General features: G+C 49.5%; 1 protein-coding gene across 1 annotated transcript in view; it reads left to right on the plus strand.

Annotated features, from left to right (window-relative positions):
* Positions 1–18,180, plus strand: part of LOC119979437 (solute carrier family 2, facilitated glucose transporter member 5-like) — a 257,810-nt gene that overhangs the window by 129 nt on the left and 239,501 nt on the right. The window contains exons 2-3 of the mRNA XM_038821663.1: positions 578–633; positions 7,199–7,569. Coding sequence (XP_038677591.1) covers positions 7,466–7,569 — 104 coding nt within the window. The 5' untranslated portion in view covers positions 578–633; positions 7,199–7,465. The remainder of the gene's footprint in view (positions 1–577; positions 634–7,198; positions 7,570–18,180) is intronic.

Below are 18,180 nucleotides of genomic sequence, written 5' to 3' on the forward strand. Positions count from 1 at the left end.
GAAACGCGGAATCCAGCCCAACACCTGGAGCTCCAAGCTCCTTGAGTCAGGGTTGAACCCACAACCTTCAAATGTAGAGGCAGCAGTGCAGCTTACTGAGCCACAGCTGAGATAACAATCACTGTGTGGTCAATGTTGGTGCCACAGTTTCTACAATTGTCTGACTCACCTCTTTCTAATACTACAGTTTTAATTTACCTCCAAACACCGATGGAAAGATTGCCTATACTGTCTGGTTTGACGGTCTGTAATATACTTTACAACCAGCCCTGCATTGCTCTGTAGCAAGTAGCCAGTGCGAACCACATCTCAAACCATTGTAACCTCAGCGTCCTGTTTAACAAATCCCAAATGTTGCTGTAAATTTGAAATGAGCTTGTAGCTGAGTTCAGAGGTTGTCACATCACTCCAGCTCCAGTAAAAGAGGGTGTGCTTGGAGATCGCATTGATATGCAATGAGGCTCCATCTGTTTATTTTAGTGGAAAACAAATATTGTAAATGCGGAATGTTGTAGTGTTATCCAGATTGCTCAGTGATAATCACCCTCCCCATCACATTCACCTTTGAAATTTGCAGGAGGTGGGGGACCTCACATCTGCAGGACCACGATGGATGTGCAGAGACGTTGACAGGTCAGTTTACTGGGGTGCTGGGGTGCAGATGGATGGAAATGCCCTGGCCTGGATTGTGGTGGCTCATTGAGAATGTTGAGCACTGTATGGATTCTGTAAATTGCCCTTCCCAGCTTTCAGGGAGGGTGTGGGGTGGGGGAGGGGTTAGAATTGGATGTAATTATCCCAGCTACTTTTTGTGATGTTGTTAAACTCATTGGGAGTGAAAGTCATGTCAGAGGTTATAGCGAGTGAAAAGACAGAGAATAGGGGAATCGTCAAAGGCTGTCTTGCTGTGCTGTGTCCTCACAACTCACCCCTGTAATCTGAACAGCAAAGCCTTTAAGGTGATTTACACTGTGCGAAACGAGACACCCAGGGTTGTTTAAGGGAGAAGGAGGACTCCACAGAAAGAACACTTTCTGTTCAAATTATTCCCGCCTCATTTAATACGGAGCAATAATAATGCAAACTGATTGAAAAGAACTGTGGAGAATTTACAACTTGCATTAGATAGCACCTATGACATAATAAAATATCACAAGGTTCTTCAAAGGAATGTATTCAGACATAATTTGGCATCAAACCAAAGAAAGAGATATTAGCACAGGTAACCAAAAGCTGGTCAAAGAGATGGGTTTTAAGGACATTGTTGTTGTTCAAAGCTGTGTCACCTATATTGACCTCAGGACTTCCAAAAGCCCATTATGGTCAATAATGTCCATTTGAAACGCAGAAACAGCTGTAATTTATTAGAAAAACAGAAGAATTATAGTAGAGTATAACTCAGTCACTCAGCTAGCTGAACCAATCCAGATAGGACAGGAAGATCCAAACTGACCCTGCAGTCCGTGCTGGGCTAGCTGGTCCTGGGGAGCAATAATTAACGTCAAAGTCCCTGAGGATTGAAGGGAGATTTTGGCCTTAAATCCAGCGACCCCGAGCTGGGAAGTCAAAGCATATGTGGGCCTGAGCAAGAAGAAGCTTCTCTCCTCACATTAATCCTCAGCTCAAATAACATAAAGGCAGCTGACAGTTTAGGCAAGAGGAGCAGTCACTTGGGTAAGAGACAGGGCAAGATTGAAAGAAGGTGTGCGCCAGTCAATACAGGAAGAGGGGGCAATTGGAAAGCAAGTCCTTGTGATGGTTTATACAAAGAACAAAGAAAATTACAGCACAGGAACAGGCCCTTCGGCCCTCCCAGCCTGCGCCGATCCAGATCCTTTATCTAAACCTCTCGCCTATTTTCCAAGGTCTACTTCCCTCTGTTCCCCGCCCGTTCATATACCTGTCAAGATGCCTCTTAAATGATGCTATCGTGCCCGCCTCTACCACCTCCGCTGGTAAAACGTTCCAGGCACCCACCACCCTCTGCGTAAAAATCTTTCTACGCACATCTCCCTTAAACTTTCCCCCTCTCACCTTGAAATCGTGACCCCTTGTAACTGACACCCCCACTCTTGGGAAAAGCTTGTTGCTATCCACCCTGTCCATACCTCTCATAATTTTGTAGACCTCAATCAGGTCCCCCCCTCAACCTCCGTCTTTCCAACGAAAACAACCCTAATCTACTCAACCTTTCTTCATAGCTAGCACCCTCCATACCAGGCAACATCCTGGTGAACCTCCTCTGCACCCTCTCCAAAGCATCCACATCCTTCTGGTAATGTGGCGACCAGAACTGCACGCAGTATTCCAAATGTGGCTGAACCAAAGTCCTATACAACTGTAACATAACCTGCCAACTCTTGTACTCAATACCCCGTCTGATGAAGGCAAGCATGCTGTATGCCTTCTTGACCACTCTATCAACCTGCGTTGCCACCTTCAGGGTACAATGGACCTGAACTCCCAGATCTCAATTTTCCCCAAGACCCTTCCATTGACCATATAGTCCGCTCTTGAATTAGATCTTCCAAAATGCATCAGCTCGCATTTGCCTGGATTGAACTCCATCTGCCATTTCTCTGCCCAACTCTCCAATCTATCTATGTTTTGTTGTATTCTCTGGCAGTCCTCCTCGCTATCTGCAACTCCACCAATCTTAGTATCATCTGCAAACTTGCTAATCAGACCACCTATACCTTCCTCCAGGTCATTTATGTAGATCACAAACAGCAGTGGTCCGAGCACGGATCCCTGTGGCGGCTCTTCCTGTTGGAGTGGATTCAATAAGCAATTTGGGCATCAGCCTATTATTATAACAACAGAAATTCCAATAAAAAATACTTCAACACAACGCAGGCACTTTGGAGCCAGTCACCATTCAAGTCCAGTCTCACTCTCAGTTATGGCGCTCTACCAGAACTGCGATCATCCAGGCAACAGGAGAGGATTCCATCAACCTCATGACTTGTGCCTTGTAGTCTTCAGCAGAGGCTTTGGATAGTCCTGAGATGAATTGTACATTCTTGCTCCAGCTTTGGCAGCCATATATTTCTGTGGCTATTCTTGATGAGCTTCTGCTCAATGGTGGCCATTTGGATGTTCATGGTGGGGGTTTGGTGATGGTAATACTTTTGAATGTCGAAGGGAATTGGTTAGATTATTTTTAGTTGGAGATGGCCATTGTGTCGTGTAAATGTTATTTACTTGCCACTTATCGGCCAAGCTTGAATGTTGCTTGGATGTTTCTGTGTCTGGACGTGGTCTGCTTCAGTGCCTAACAAATTGCTTTGTGTCTAAACCATCCCGAACCCCTCGATTAGATTCCAGTCTGTAGCTCGCTCCCGGGTATCTGTTATTCTATATATAAACCACCCCGAACCCCTCGATTAGATTCCAGTCTGTAACTCACTCCCGGGTATCTGTTATTCTATATATAACCACCCGAACCCCTCGATTAGATTCCAGTCTGTAACTCACTCCCGGGTATCTGTTATTCTATATATAAACTACCCAAACCCCTCGATTAGATTCCAGTCTGTAACTCACTCCCGGGTATCTGTTATATATATAAACCACTCCGAACCCCTCGATTAGATTCCAGTCTGTAACTCACTCCCAGGTATCTGTTATTCTATATATAAACCACTCCGAACCCCTCGATTAGATTCCAGTCTGTAACTCACTCCCGGGTATCTGTTATTCTATATATAAACTACCCGAACCCCTCGATTAGATTCCAGCTTGTAACTCACTCCCGGGTGTCTGTTATTGTATATATAAACCACACTGAACCCCTCGATTAGATTCCAGTCTGTAACTCACTCCCGGGTATCTGTTATTCTATATATAAACCACCCCGAACCCCTTGATTAGATTCCAGTCTGTGACTCACTCCCGGGTATCTGTTATTCTATATATAAACCACCCCGAACCCCTCGATTAGATTCCAATCTGTAACTCACTCCTGGGTATCTGTTATTCTATATATAAACCACCCAAACCCCTCGATTAGATTCCAGTCTGTAACTCACTCCCGGGTATCTGTTATTCTATATATAAACCACCCCAAACCCCTTGATTAGATTCCAGTCTGTAACTCACTCCCGAGTATCTGTTATTCTATATATAAACCACCCAAACCCCTTGATTAGATTCCAGTCTGTAGCTCGCTCCCGGGTATCTGCTATTCTATATATAGTAAGAAGTCTTACAACACCAGGTTAAAGTCCAACAGGTTTGTTTCAAACACGAGCTTTCGGAGCGCTGCTCCTTCCTCAGGTGACTGGAGAGGTATGATCCAGAAACATTTAATCGAGGGGTTTGGGGTTGGTTACATATAGAGTAACAGATACCCGGGAGTGAGTTACAGACTGGAATCTAATCGAGGGGTTTGGGGTGGTTTATATATAGAACAACAGATACCCGGGAGTGAGTTACAGACTGGAATCTAATCGAGGGGTTCGGGATGGTTTATATATAGAATAACAGATACTCGGGAGTGAGTTACAGACTGGAATCTAATCAAGGGGTTCAGGGTGGTTTATATATAGATTGATGTGGAGATGCCGGCGTTGGACTGGGGTGAGCACAGTAAGAAGTCTTACAACAAACCTGTTGGACTTTAACCTGGTGTTGCAAGACTTCTTACTGTGCTCACCCCAGTCCAACGCCGGCATCTCCACATCATTTTATATATAAACCACCCTGAACCCCTTGATTAGATTCCAGTCTGTAACTCACTCCCGAGTATCTGTTATTCTATATATAAACCACCCTGAACCCCTTGATTAGATTCCAGTCTGTAACTCACTCCCGAGTATCTGTTATTCTAAATATAAACCACCCCGAACCCCTCGATTAGATTCCAGTCTGTAACTCACGCCTGGATATCTGTATTCCGTATATAAACCACCTGGTCTTTGATATGGTTTCTGTCTGTAACGTATCTGGAGCAGTATGATCAGCGTGGATTATTTAGGAAGGCTAGAATGTAGGAACATGCACAGATAAACACGCACACAAACACACAAACACGCGCACACAAACACGCGCACACACACAAATTCACTCACACAATCATTTTGAAGCAAGCAGCTGCTGAAGTAAACTTCACAGCAGTGGTGAAAAGATGTTCTGAATGGCCATTCCCTTTCAGCTTGATGCCCGTATCCCACTGTTTGACCAGGACAATGGCACATGGGCTGGATGTTGTGCTAATGGACATATTATTGAGAGAGGGGACTTTGTGTCCGAAGCAATTGACCAGGGGTCAGTGCGTGCCCACTGCAACCTCTTTGTCACAGCACACTTGTCAGCTAACAGAAGTGGACAGTGATGGATAAAGAGCACACAGTTCCTGAGCTACTTTGGTCAGTGTCAGGCCAGCTCCAATTTAACGCCAAAAGCCACCCCATGTTGTGTAGCTGGAATTCTGCAGTCTGGAGGCATAGCAGAGGCCAGAGATAAGCAAGGACATTCCGAACATTCACCTCCCTTTGCACTTACCCCATTAAACTCCCTCCCCTTTTAATTTTGTGCTCAACCCCTCAAAGACCCGCTTGTGAGGTGAACCCCACAGACAGATTAGAGGAGAGAAAGGGCAAGAAACCCTTCCCCCCTCCCTCCCTCCCCTCTCACACCTCTTCCCCCAGGGGGTGACCACATCAAGTTAAGTGATTGAGCCTAAGTTGTTTAAGCTGTCACTGCTGGGCAGTGGGAATGGAAACCATCCTGTGAGGAAACAGCTGCCATATTCTAACCATCTTGTGTCCATTATGGAGATGTGTCAGCAATAAGCAAAGTAAGACAGATTGCTGTGACGGAATCAGAGTTAGAGGGAGCGACAGAAAACAAAACTTTCTTTATTGATTAATGAAGGTTGTAATCCATTGAGAATCTGCTGCACTCATTGAGCTTCTGTTTATAGTTCTTTCTTTTCTTTATATTCTTCCTGTCTTCAAGCTTCCAGCCTTGGGCTGGGTCCCAGTTTCCATGGGTAATCAGCGCCCTCTGAAGGTGGCGGCGGAGGATGGGGGGGGGGGGGAGGCGGCGGAGGAGGGGGGACCAACTTTTGTATTAAATTTTACAGGTAGATGGAGTTAAGATATAGACCTAAATAAATAGCAGAACAGCCTCGAGGGGCTGAATGGCCTGTTATTGTTCTGATGCTGCCACTGTTACCGCTCCCAAATGTCCTTTCTCCATGTGTCAGTTAAACGCACGGGTCACCAAAGTAGATTTCAGGGTGAGAGGACAGTATGAGGTGGGTGGTGTTGCTGTGACACTGGTCCTTTCCACATCAGGACACACACCTACTGTGGCCATATACCTCGGGGCTGTAACATATATGGATGGTGTACGACCTCCAACCATCAGGGGGCGGTGCAGACACACCATGCTGTCAGGACCAAGGTCATGTGACCAGTGACTCCACATAAGGGGAGACACACCAGGCCATCTTCAGAAGAAGATTGAGAGGGTAATGAGATTTACATGTGAATGGTCAGTGCGAGGTGCAGATTCCAGTGGTGGAGTTAGCAGACTCCATGATAACGTGCTCTGTAACAGATTGCCATCTTACCGCACAAGGCTTACCGCACAAGATGTTGGGTGGATTCCTTCATAAGGTATAAAAGACCAAACACAACACCTACCAGCTGGGATTCTGGATAGTGAAATTAAGAACCCGGGGTGATTTTCTTCCTCTCATTATTCGAGAGAACCCATTTCCTGAGTTTTGATCAGGGAGCGGATTGCACAGCTCTATTCAAAAGAAGAGCAGAGATATTCTGGTGATACTCCCCCTCCCACCAACAAACATCACTGAAATACATTATTTGGTCATACTTGGGCAGCACGGTGGCCTAGTGGTTAGCACAACCGCCTCACGGCGCTGAGGTCCCAGGTTCGATCCCGGCTCTGGGTCACTGTCCGTGTGGAGTTTGCACATTCTCCCCGTGTCTGCGTGGGTTTCGCCCCCACAACCCAAAAATGTGCAGAGTAGGTGGATTGGCCACGCTAAATTGCCCCTTAATTGGAAAACATAATTGGGTAATCTAAAAAAATTTAAAAAAAAAAAAAAAAAAAAAAAATTATTTGGTCATACTTTAATTTGGGATCTTGCTGTGCGTACACTGACTGCCTCATTTCTTGTATTACAACAATGACTTCACTTCAAAAGTAATTTTATTTATTACAGAGCACTTTGGAACATCCTCAGAACCACAGAATTGTCACAGCGCTGGAGGAGGCCGTTCAGCCCATCATATCTGCACCTGCTCTCCCAATGAACACTTTGCCTAAGTGCCATTCTCCTGTTTAATTCCCGTTTGGATGCCTCGATTGGATCTGCCTCCACCACAGTCTGGGGCAGTGCTTTCCAGACCCCCAACGCTCGCTCTCGTCTTGATTTTGCTTCTTTTACCAATTACTTAAACCATGCCCTGCCGTTCTCGAACCTGTCCACATGATCCCTTTTAGCCCTCATGCCAGCTTGATGCCAACCCGTGCTGCCACCTCCTCCATGGACCCTTATGGCCCCATCGTTCATCTTAGTGTCAACTCCCCATGGTAAGGTGTTTACTTGTTGTTTTAGCTCAGTTCACCAACTCTTGAATCTCAACACTAGATGATATTGGGCTTGTATTAATAACAAACTTATTATATTTAGCAAAGTTCAGTTCCATCAAAGAGGCAGCTGTAAGCTAGGGAATGGGTTTGACATGGGACTCACCAGCCTGATGAGCCTTGCTGAAAATGGTCCTGAATCTTTTTTGCTGCCCACCCGGCCCCCCCCACCCAACCACCCTCAGTCACCCCTCCCCCCACCCGGCCGACCCCCCCCCCCCCTCAGTCCCACCTCCCCCCACCCGGCCTCCCTCCCCCCACCCGGCCCCCCCCCCCCCAACCCGGCCCCACCCCCCCTCCCCCCACCCGGCCCCGCCCTCACCAGAGAGAAAGCAGGGCTAACGTGGCATTGAGTTTGAATTGTCAGTGCGGATTTATAACATCAGTAAATAGGAAAATGATCGCAATCAATTGTTTTTACTGTGTTATACATTTAAGCTGACAACTCGGGCACAATCGATTAACAATATTCTTGTGCGGAGTATGCCTCACCAGGACGAGTATGAGGGTCGCACAACTAAAGTATGCCACAGCTACCCAGGAATGGGAGGCTTCAATAGGCAGATAGTGATTTAAACAAGCTGCGGAAATAGTTTTTTTTAATAAGCTTGTTTTTCATTTAATTATCCAATGTGTGCAACACTTAATTAGTGTTGTGTGTTAAACCCATCCGGTGCTGTGAATATAATGGGCTTCTGGTAGAGATAGACACTAATGTTCAATTTGCTTTTAGGATCATTGTGATGTCTCATAGAATCATTTTTAAAAGTGTCTCCAATGAAAATTGCCGAGAGTCCCCGTGCACTTGGTGTCGAGGCTCCCCCAGCACCCAGTGTCGAGACTCCCCCAGCACCCAGTGTCGAGACTCCCCCTGCACTTGGTGTCGAGGCTCCCCCAGCACCCAGTGTCGAGACTCCCCCAGCACCCTGTGTCGAGACTCCCCCAGCACCCAGTGTCGACGCTCCCCCAGCACCCAGTGTCGAGACTCCCCCAGCACCCATGTCGAGACCCCCCCCAGCACCCAGTGTCGAGCCTCCCCCAGCACCCAGTGTCGAGGCTCCCCCAGCACCCAGTGTCGAGCCTCCCCCAGCACCCAGTGTCGGGACTCCCCCAGCACCCAGTGTCGAGACTCCCCCAGCACCCAGTGTCGGGACTCCCCCAGCACCCAGTGTCGGGACTCCCCCAGCACCCAGTGTCGGGACACCCCCAGCACCCAGTGTCGAGACTCCCCCAGCACCCAGTGTCGGGACTCCCCCAGCACCCAGTGTCGAGACTCCCCCAGCACCCAGTGTCGGGACACCCCCAGCACCCAGTGTCGAAATTCCCCCTGCACTTGGTGTCGAGGCTCCCCCAGCACCCAGTGTCGAGACTCCCCCAGCACCCAGTGTCGAGGCTCCCCCAGCACCCAGTGTCGAGACTCCCCCAGCACCCAGTGTCAAGGCTCCCCCTGCACCCAGTGTCAAGACTCCCCCAGCACCCAGTGTCGAGACTCCCCCAGCACCCAGTGTCGAGACTCCCCCAGCACCCAGTGTCGAGGCTTCCCCAGCACCCAGTGTGGAGACTCCCCCAGCACCCAGTGTCGGGACTCCCCCAGCACCCAGTGTCGAGACTCCCCCAGCACCCAGTGTCGAGACTCCCCCAGCACCCAGTGTCGAGGCTCCCCCAGCACCCAGTGTCGAGACTCCCCCAGCACCCAGTGTCGAGGCTCCCCCAGCACCCAGTGTCGAGGCTCCCCCAGCACCCAGTGTCGGGACTCCCCCAGCACCCAGTGTCGAGACTCCCCCAGCACCCAGTGTCGAGACTCCCCCAGCACCCAGTGTCGGGACTCCCCCAGCACCCAGTGTCGAGACTCCCCCAGCACCCAGTGTCGAGGCTCCCCCTGCACCCAGTGTCGAGACTCCCCCAGCACCCAGTGTCGAGACTCCCCCAGCACCCAGTATCGAGGCTCCCCCTGCACCCAGTGTCGAGACTCCCCCAGCACCCAGTGTCGAGACTCCCCCAGCACCCAGTGTCGAGGCTCCCCCAGCACCCAGTGTCGAGGCTCCCCCAGCACCCAGTGTCGAGACTCGCCCAGCACCCAGTGTCGGGACTCCCCCAGCACCCAGTGTCGAGGCTCCCCCTGCACCCATTGTCGAGACACCCCCTGCACCCAGTGTCGAGCCTCCCCCAGCACCCAGTGTCGGGACTCCCCCAGCACCCAGTGTCGAGACTCCCCCAGCACCCAGTGTCGAGACTCCCCCTGCACCCAGTGTCGAGACTCCCCCTGCACCCAGTGTCGAGACTCCCCCTGCACCCAGTGTCGAGACTCCCCCTGCACCCAGTGTCGAGACTCCCCCAGCACCCAGTGTCGAGACTCCCCCAGCACCCAGTGTCGAGACTTCCCCAGCACCCATTGGTGATGTTCCTCCTGGACCCAGTGTCGAGACTCCCCCAGCACCCAGTGTCGAGGCTCCCCCAGCACCCAGTGTCGAGGCTCCCCCTGCACCCAGTGTCGAGACTCCCCCAGCACCCAGTGTCAAGTCCCCCCCTGCACCTGATATTGGGCTTCACCTGGACCGAGTGCTGTGGCTCCCCCTCGCACTCTGTGTCGAGGCTCCTCCTGGACCCAGTGTCGAGACTCCCCCAGCATCCGGTGTTGAGGCTCCCCCAGCACCCAGTGTCGAGACTCCCCCAGCACCCAGTGTCGAGACTCCCCCAGCACCCAGTGTCGAGACTCCCCCAGCACCCAGTGTCGAGACTCCCCCAGCACCCAGTGTCGAGACTCCCCCAGCATCCGGTGTTGAGGCTCCCCCAGCACCCAGTGTCGAGACTCCCCCAGCACCCAGTGTCGAGACTCCCCCAGCACCCAGTGTCGAGACTCCCCCAGCACCCAGTGTCGAGACTCCCCCAGCACCCAGTGTCGAGACTCCCCCAGCACCCGGTGTCGAGACTCCCCAGCACCCGGTGTTGAGGCTCCCCCAGCACCCAGTGTCGAGACTCCCCCAGCACCCGGTGTTGAGGCTCCCCCAGCACCCAGTGTTGAGGCTCCCCCTCCACCCATTAGTGATGTTCCTCCTGTTCTCAATGTCGAGGCTCCTCCAGTACTTTAAACTGGTTAGTGGGAGGGAGGGAGAGAGGTAGTCACAGAGGAAGAGTAAGAAAGTGTGCACTCTCTTCTGTTTTGGCGATCACTCACTAACGAGTATGGTTGCCCACCTAGGAAACTCCATGTCTATGGTTATGGGTTGTATAGATCCTTGTGTGGCTGATGCACTAATCCCAGATCCGCATCTCCAACCGCACACTTGGCAGGTGATTTTGATTTGAATTGATTTATTATTGTCACATGTATTAGTATACAGTGAAAAGTATTGTTTCTTGCATGCTGTACAAACAATGCATACCGTACATAGGGAAGGAAGGAGAGACTGCAGAATATAATGTTACAGTTATAGCAAGGTGTAGAGAAAAGATCAACTTAATACGAGGTAGGTCCATTCAAAAGTCTGATGGCAGTAGGGAAGAAGCTGTTCTTGAGTCGGTTGGTACGTGACCTCAAACTTTGGTATCTTTTTCCTGACGGAAGAAGGTGGAAGAGAGTAAGTCCGAGGTGCGTGGGGTGCGTGGGGTCCTTAATTATGCTGGCTGCCTTTCTGAGGCAGCGGGAATTATAGACAGAGTCAATGGATGGGAGGCTGGTTTGGGTGATGGACTGGGCTACATTCACAACCTTTTGTAGTTTCCTGCGGTCTTGGGCAGAGCAGGCTCCATACCAAGCTGTGATACAACCAGAAAGAATGCTTTCTGTGGAGCATCTGTAGAGGTTGGTGAGAGTCGTAGCTGACATGCCAAATTACCTTCGTCTTCTGAGAAAGTAGAGTCGTTGGTGAGCTTTCTTAACTATAGTGACGGCATGGGGGGACCAGGACAGGCTGTTGGTGATCTGGACACCTAAAAACCTGAAGCTCTCGACCCTTTCTACTTCGTTCCCATTGATGTAGACAGGGGCATGTTCTCCACTCCGCTTCCTGAAGTCGATGATAATCTCCTTCGTTTTGTTGACATTGAGGGAGAGATTATTGTCGTCGCACCAGTTCACCAGATTCTCTATCTCATTCCTGTACCATGTCACGTCACTGTTTGAGATCCGACCCACTACGACACCTTGGAAACAAGATGTTCTCAGGAGTTGGGATTGGTCCTCGGACTCGAGATCGCTGGTGTTCCTTTCTCAGGCTCCTTTTCCGGGCTTCCTCTTGCCAGCGGGTCTTCTTGAATAATTGTGTCCCTTCAGCCAGGAGGTTCCTCCAAGTGGGTCTCTTCTCAGCAAGGGTCTCCCAGCTGGTGCTGTTTGTGTTGCATTTCTTGAGGTAATCCTTCAGTGTCTCTTTGAAGCACTTCCTTTGTCCTTTTCTTGTTCGAAGCCTTATTTGAGTTGGGCGAAGAGGATTTGCTTTGACAGTCGGGACTCTGAAATCCTAAACATATGGCCGGCCCAGTGGAGTTGGTTTCTGATGATCATGGCCTCGATGCTGATGCTCTTGGCTCCTTCAAGGACACTGATGTAGAATTTGAATCATAGAATTTACAGTGCAGAAGGAGGCCATTCAGCCAATTGAGTCTGCACCAGCTCTTGGAAAGAACACCCTACCCAACTCCACACCTCCACCCTATCCCCATAACCCAGTAACCCCATCAAACATTAAGGGCTATTTTGGACACTAAGGGCAATTTATCATGGCCAATCCACCTAACCTGCACATCTTTGGACTATGGGAGGAAACCGGAGCACCCGGAGGAAACCCACGCAGACACGGGGAGGAGATGCAGACTCCACAGACAGTGACCCAAGCCGGGAATCGAACCTGGGACCCTGGAGCTGTGAAGCAATTGTACTAACCACTATGCCACCGTGCTGCCCTCCCAGCTGATCCTTCAGAATAATTTTCAGACAGCATTGATGGTACCTCTCCAGGGCCTTGAGGTGACGTCTGTGCGCATTCCAAGTTTCTAAGCCATATGAAATTGTTAGGAGGACGACTGCCTTGTACACGAGGATCTTGGTGTCAGCAGATATATGACGGTCGTCAAAAACTCTTGTCCTTAGGTGTCCGAAAGAGGCGCTCACGGATTGGATACGATGTTGGATCTCCCCATCGATGTCAGCCTTAGAGGAGAAGCGGCTCCCCGGGTATGGGAAATGTTCCACGTTTGGTAGAGTTTTTCTGTTGATCTTGATGGAGTAAGTAGTCTAACAACACCAGGTTAAAGTCCAAGGTTTGTTTCAAATCACTAGCTTTCGGAGCACTGCTCCTCCCTCAGGTGAATGAAGAGGTATGTTCCAGAAACATATATATAGACAAATTCAAAGATGCCAGACAATGCTTTGAATGTGATTGTCACAATCTCACAAACATTTTCACACAGAATGAAATCTTGCATCTTTGACTTTGTCTATATATATGTTTCTGGAACATACCTCTTCATTCTGAGGAAGGAGCAGTGCTCCGAAAGCTAGTGTTTGAAACAAACCTGTTGGACCTTAACCTGGTGTTGTAAGACTTCTTACTGTGCTCACCCCAGTCCAACGTCGGCATCTCCACATCATGATCGCGATGGAGGGAGAGACTGGATTTTGCCCTGGGTCAAGTTGGTAAAGGACTTGAGTCTTCTTGAGGTTGAGGGTGAGGCTGATTCTTTGGTATACTTCGCGAAGGTGTCATGCATGACTTAGAAGTCCTTTTCTGAGGGTAGAGATGGCGATGTCACCCGCACACTGAAGTTCCACGAGCAATGTCAGTGCCATTTTCTTCTTGGATTTCAATGGGTTGAGTTTGGAAGGTTTTCCATCCATCCTGGAGAAGATGTCCACTCCATAGGGAAGCTTGTTCTTGACGAGGTGAAACACATTAGAGATGAGGATGGAGAAAGGGGCGGGGATGATAACACATCCCTGCTTGACTTCAGTCTTGACCTCAAAGGTTTCTGTCTTATTTGCATCAGTGAGGACTGTCACCGACACCTTGACATGGAGGAGTCAGGATATTGCTGGATTTCTCCGGACAGCTGGTCCTTTGGCAGGGTCTTCCATATCACATCCTGATTGACTGAGTCAAAAACGTTGGCCAGATTGATTAAGGCCATGGAGAGTGGTTGATGTTGCTCCTGGCATTTTGCTTTTCCTTGGATTGCCACCTTGCTGTGGTGGAGAGGTTTGAAAGTTTGTTGACCCTGAGAGCAATGCCATTGGGAGTCTTGAGTTCCTGGCCGGGACACCCAAGACTGTCAGGGTGGAAGGGAGGAGCCAGACAAAGCACAATCCAAAATAAATCCTCAATGAACAGATCAGGTGGAAGATACTCGCCTGGTATCGGCGGTTGCAATGGTGGATGACAGTGCAGCTATAGGGAGGTCTTCAATCGTCGAGGTTCCCTCGCACGACAGACAAAAGAAAAACCAAAATTTATAAAAGAATGTAACGAGGAGAGAGAAATAAGAAATATGTGAGTGGAACATTCAAACAGAAGGACAGGTTGGCATGTGTGACCCCGAACAAGCATTCTTTCTCGAAACACATGGAGTCGAAGGAGTTGATGAATTGCAGGTGAAAACTCAACATGAAGAGTTTGACGGTAGCTACTACTGAGAAATAGCTACTCTGATCGGGACTGGGAACTAAAGGGAGCTGGTTATAATGGACTGAATTCTCTGTTCCTTCACGGCAGCGGCATTCTCCGTTCCCGCTGCGGTGAATGGGGGATTTGGCTGAGTGCCAAATTCTCTGCCCTCACCGGCAACGGTCGTGGGGCGAACTTGCAACGGAGAATCCCGGCCAAGGTCTACAGGAAAAATGGCAGAGGGGATGGAGTGAGCTGAGTGATTAAGGATGAAGTGACTTCAATGGCAAGAGAGAATCTAACGAGCGGTACGCCGGTAGAATTAAAAAATCAAAAAGGATTTAAGACTGTAGTGGGAGTTGTGTACAGGCACCCCGACTGGTAGCAGCTGTGAAGTTGCAGATTGTATAAACGCAGAGAATGGAGAAACATGTAGCAAAGGTAGAGTGGCTTTATTTGGGAATGTAAACTTTCATCCACATTGGGATAAGCAGATTAGCGAATGGTAATTAATTTCTTTATGTCTGGGACAGTTTTCTGCAGCAATATGTCCTAGAGCCAATATATTCAATTTAAAAACCAGTAATGAGCCAGATTTAGTTAACAGTCTAATAGTGTGCAAATGTGTATCTAATCGCAATTATCATATGATATCCTCACCCTGGCAGATGAGGCGAGCCCAACCTGATGCCCGGTTCTCTCCCTGATGTCTGGATCCTCCCCATGTTCAGATTCCCCGCGGTCTGAATCTCTACCCCCCCCAGCCCCCGGCCCACTGCTGATGTACCCCCACCCTCACATCCCATTCACATACTTCAGAAATCTACCATCTCCCTTTCAATGGGACCTTTGAACTTACCTGCTTTACGGCAGCTCAGTCGCTCGCTCCTTTTAGATTTCACCGCTGGAGCTGCGGACCTGCTTCGCTTCTTCAGTCTGACCCGTCTGAGTCAGCAAGCTTGGGCGAGACACACGCTTTACATTTTAAACACAGACGTCGCTACAGAGTGACAATCCAACCCTGATTGTCAGTCCAACAAAGTTACGGAGCAATTGTAAATTGTTTCATCTCATAGTTTCTTATCGTATAGTAAAGTTTCTTTTTAGTTTGTTCAAAGCCAGTGGAATCTCAAGGTTTTATTCACTGAATCTAAAAATTTGTAGACTTTAAACAAAGGTTTCCTCCAGGTGCTCTGATATCCTCCCACAGGCCAAAGATGTGCAGGTTAGTTGGATTGGCCATGACCAATTGCCTTAGTGTCCAAAGATTAGGCAGGGTTACACTGATAGAGCAGGGGAGGGGAGGGATGGGGCATGGGCCTAGGCGGGGTTTTCTTTTGGAGGGTCAGTACAGACTCGATGGGCCGAATGGCCTCTTTCTGCACTGTAGGGACTCTATGATTCTATGATTATCTCTGCACTGGTTCTCTGCAAGAATAATTCATCTTTGTTATGAGCCAGGGTTCAGAGAACCCCAAAGTGTATCATGGAGTTCACCTGACCCACAACTTTTAAGAGATTGTGGTATGGGGAGCACACGGCCCACTCTACAGGTGTGGTACAGCAGAAATGGAAAATTATTTTTTAAAGCAAAACAATGTTTATTCTATGAACTCAAGTTAACCTTTTTAAAACATACAGTGAACATCTTAGCAACCATCAATTCAAATACAACCCCCAAAGAATACAACACTAAGTAATCCTTTAAGCTTTCCTTTTAACATCCATAAGACTTAAGAAACCTTTTACCAGAAGCACGTCAGGTTAAAGTCACTACTGTTGTTAGTTTTAAATCACCAGGATCGATTTACAGTCTTTAGATTACAGAGAGAGAGAGACTCTAATACACCTTCTGGCTGTGACTGCAACTATCCAGCTCTGAAAACGAAACTAAAACACACCCTGCAGCAAACAGCCTAAAGCGAAAGTAAAAAGCTGACAGACAGCCCAGCTCCACCCACTCACTGACATCACTGCAGTAATAAACATCTATTTCTTAAAGGTACTCTCACTACAGATATTTATATACACGCCCATTTATAAACACCCATTTCTTAAAGGTACTCTCACATGACACCTTGCCCCATTTCCCTGTCTTTTCCCAGTAGCTCTGCAAATTTGTACTCTTCAGATATGCTAAACCTTTATAAAAGCACTGGTTAGGCAACATTTTAGAAGCAAAGTGGAGAAATGTTTGCAAAATAAAAATGTTAAAATGGGGGAAGGGCAGGGAAATGGGAGTGAATTAATAGATTTTCTTCGAGATCCAGTAAAGGCTGAATCATTGGGCGCGATTCTCCCAAAGGGAGACTGAGTGCCGACGCCGGAGTGAAACACGGAGCGTCCAGCGTCGGAGGCCGCTCCTCGCCCCCTATCCTCCCCCCCCGGAGAGCTAGGAGCGGCGTTGCGAGAAACTTGGCCTCTGGGCCTTGACGCTTGCGTCAAAGCGGCGCGCCGAGAATGACGCGGCCGGCGGCATCTAAATGATGTCAGCCGCGCATGCGCAGGTTGGCCGGCTCCAACCTGCGCATGCACGGTGGCCGTCTTCCCCTCCGCTGCCCCGCAAGACATGGCGGCTTGATCTTGCGGGGCGGCGGAGGGGAAAGAGTGGGTCACTTAGAGATGGCGGCCCGACGATTGGTGGGCACCGATCGCGGGCCAGTCACCTCCTGAGCACGGCCATGGTGCTCGATCCTTCCTCCGCCCCCCCACACATACCTGTCGCGCGATGTTCACGCCGGCAGCGACCAGGTGTGGTTGGCGCTGGCGTAAACCGGTCGGGTTCGTCAGGCTGCTCGGCCCATCCGGGCCGGAGAATCGCCAGTCGGCGTGAAAAATGGCCATCTGGACCTCACTTCTCAGTGACCTTGCTCATATCTTTTCACTCCTGCAACTTCCTCTCCTGTCATTTAGACCAGAGGAGGGCAGCACTGCCATTGCCACACCAACACCAGGGTTCATATCACCACACTGAGTATTCTGATAATGCAAACCCGATCTGGAGCCGTCCTCTCCAGTATATCAGTTAATTACTGCTGTGCCAAACAGCCCTGTCGAGGGAGCTGTGCTCTGTATCTAACCCCGGGCTGTACCTGTCCTGGGAGTGTTTGATGGGGACAGTGTAGAGGGAGCTTTACTCTGTATCTAACCCCGTGCTGTACCTGTCCTGGGAGTGTTTGATGGGGACAGTGTAGAGGGAGCTTTACTCTGTATCTAACCCCGTGCTGTACCTGTCCTGGGAGTGTTTGATGGGGACAGTGTAGAGGGAGCTTTACTCTGTATCTAACCCCGGGCTGTACCTGTCCTGGGAGTGTTTGATGGGGACAGTGTAGAGGGAGCTTTACTCTGTATCTAACCCCGTGCTGTACCTGTCCTGGGAGTGTTTGATGGGGACAGTGTAGAGGGAGCTTTACTCTGTATCTAACCCCGTGCTGTACCTGTCCTGGGAGTGTTTGATGGGGACAGTGTAGAGGGAGCTTTACTCTGTATCTAACCCCGTGTTGTACCTGTCCTGGGAGTGTGTGATGGGGACAGTGTAGAGGGAGCTTTACTCTGTATCTAACCCCGGGCTGTACCTGTCCTGGGAGTGTTTGATGGGGACAGTGTAGAGGGAGCTTTACTCTGTATCTAACCCCGTGCTGTACCTGTCCTGGGAGTGTTTGATGGGGACAGTGTAGAGGGAGCTTTACTCTGTATCTAACCCCATGCTGCACCTGTCCTGGGAGTGTTTGATGGGGACAGTGTAGAGGGAGCTTTATTCTGTATCTAACCCCGTGCTGTACCTGTCCTGGGAGTGTTTGATGGGGACAGTGTAGAGGGAGCTTTACTCTGTATCTAACCCCGTGCTGTACCTGTCCTGGGAGTGTTTGATGGGGACAGTGTAGAGGGAGCTTTACTCTGTATCTAACCCCGTGCTGTACCTGCCCTGGGAGTGTTTGATGGGGACAGTGTATCTAAC

The sequence above is a fragment of the Scyliorhinus canicula genome, chromosome 16 (assembly GCF_902713615.1).
Source record: "Scyliorhinus canicula chromosome 16, sScyCan1.1, whole genome shotgun sequence".
Taxonomy (NCBI): domain Eukaryota; kingdom Metazoa; phylum Chordata; class Chondrichthyes; order Carcharhiniformes; family Scyliorhinidae; genus Scyliorhinus; species Scyliorhinus canicula.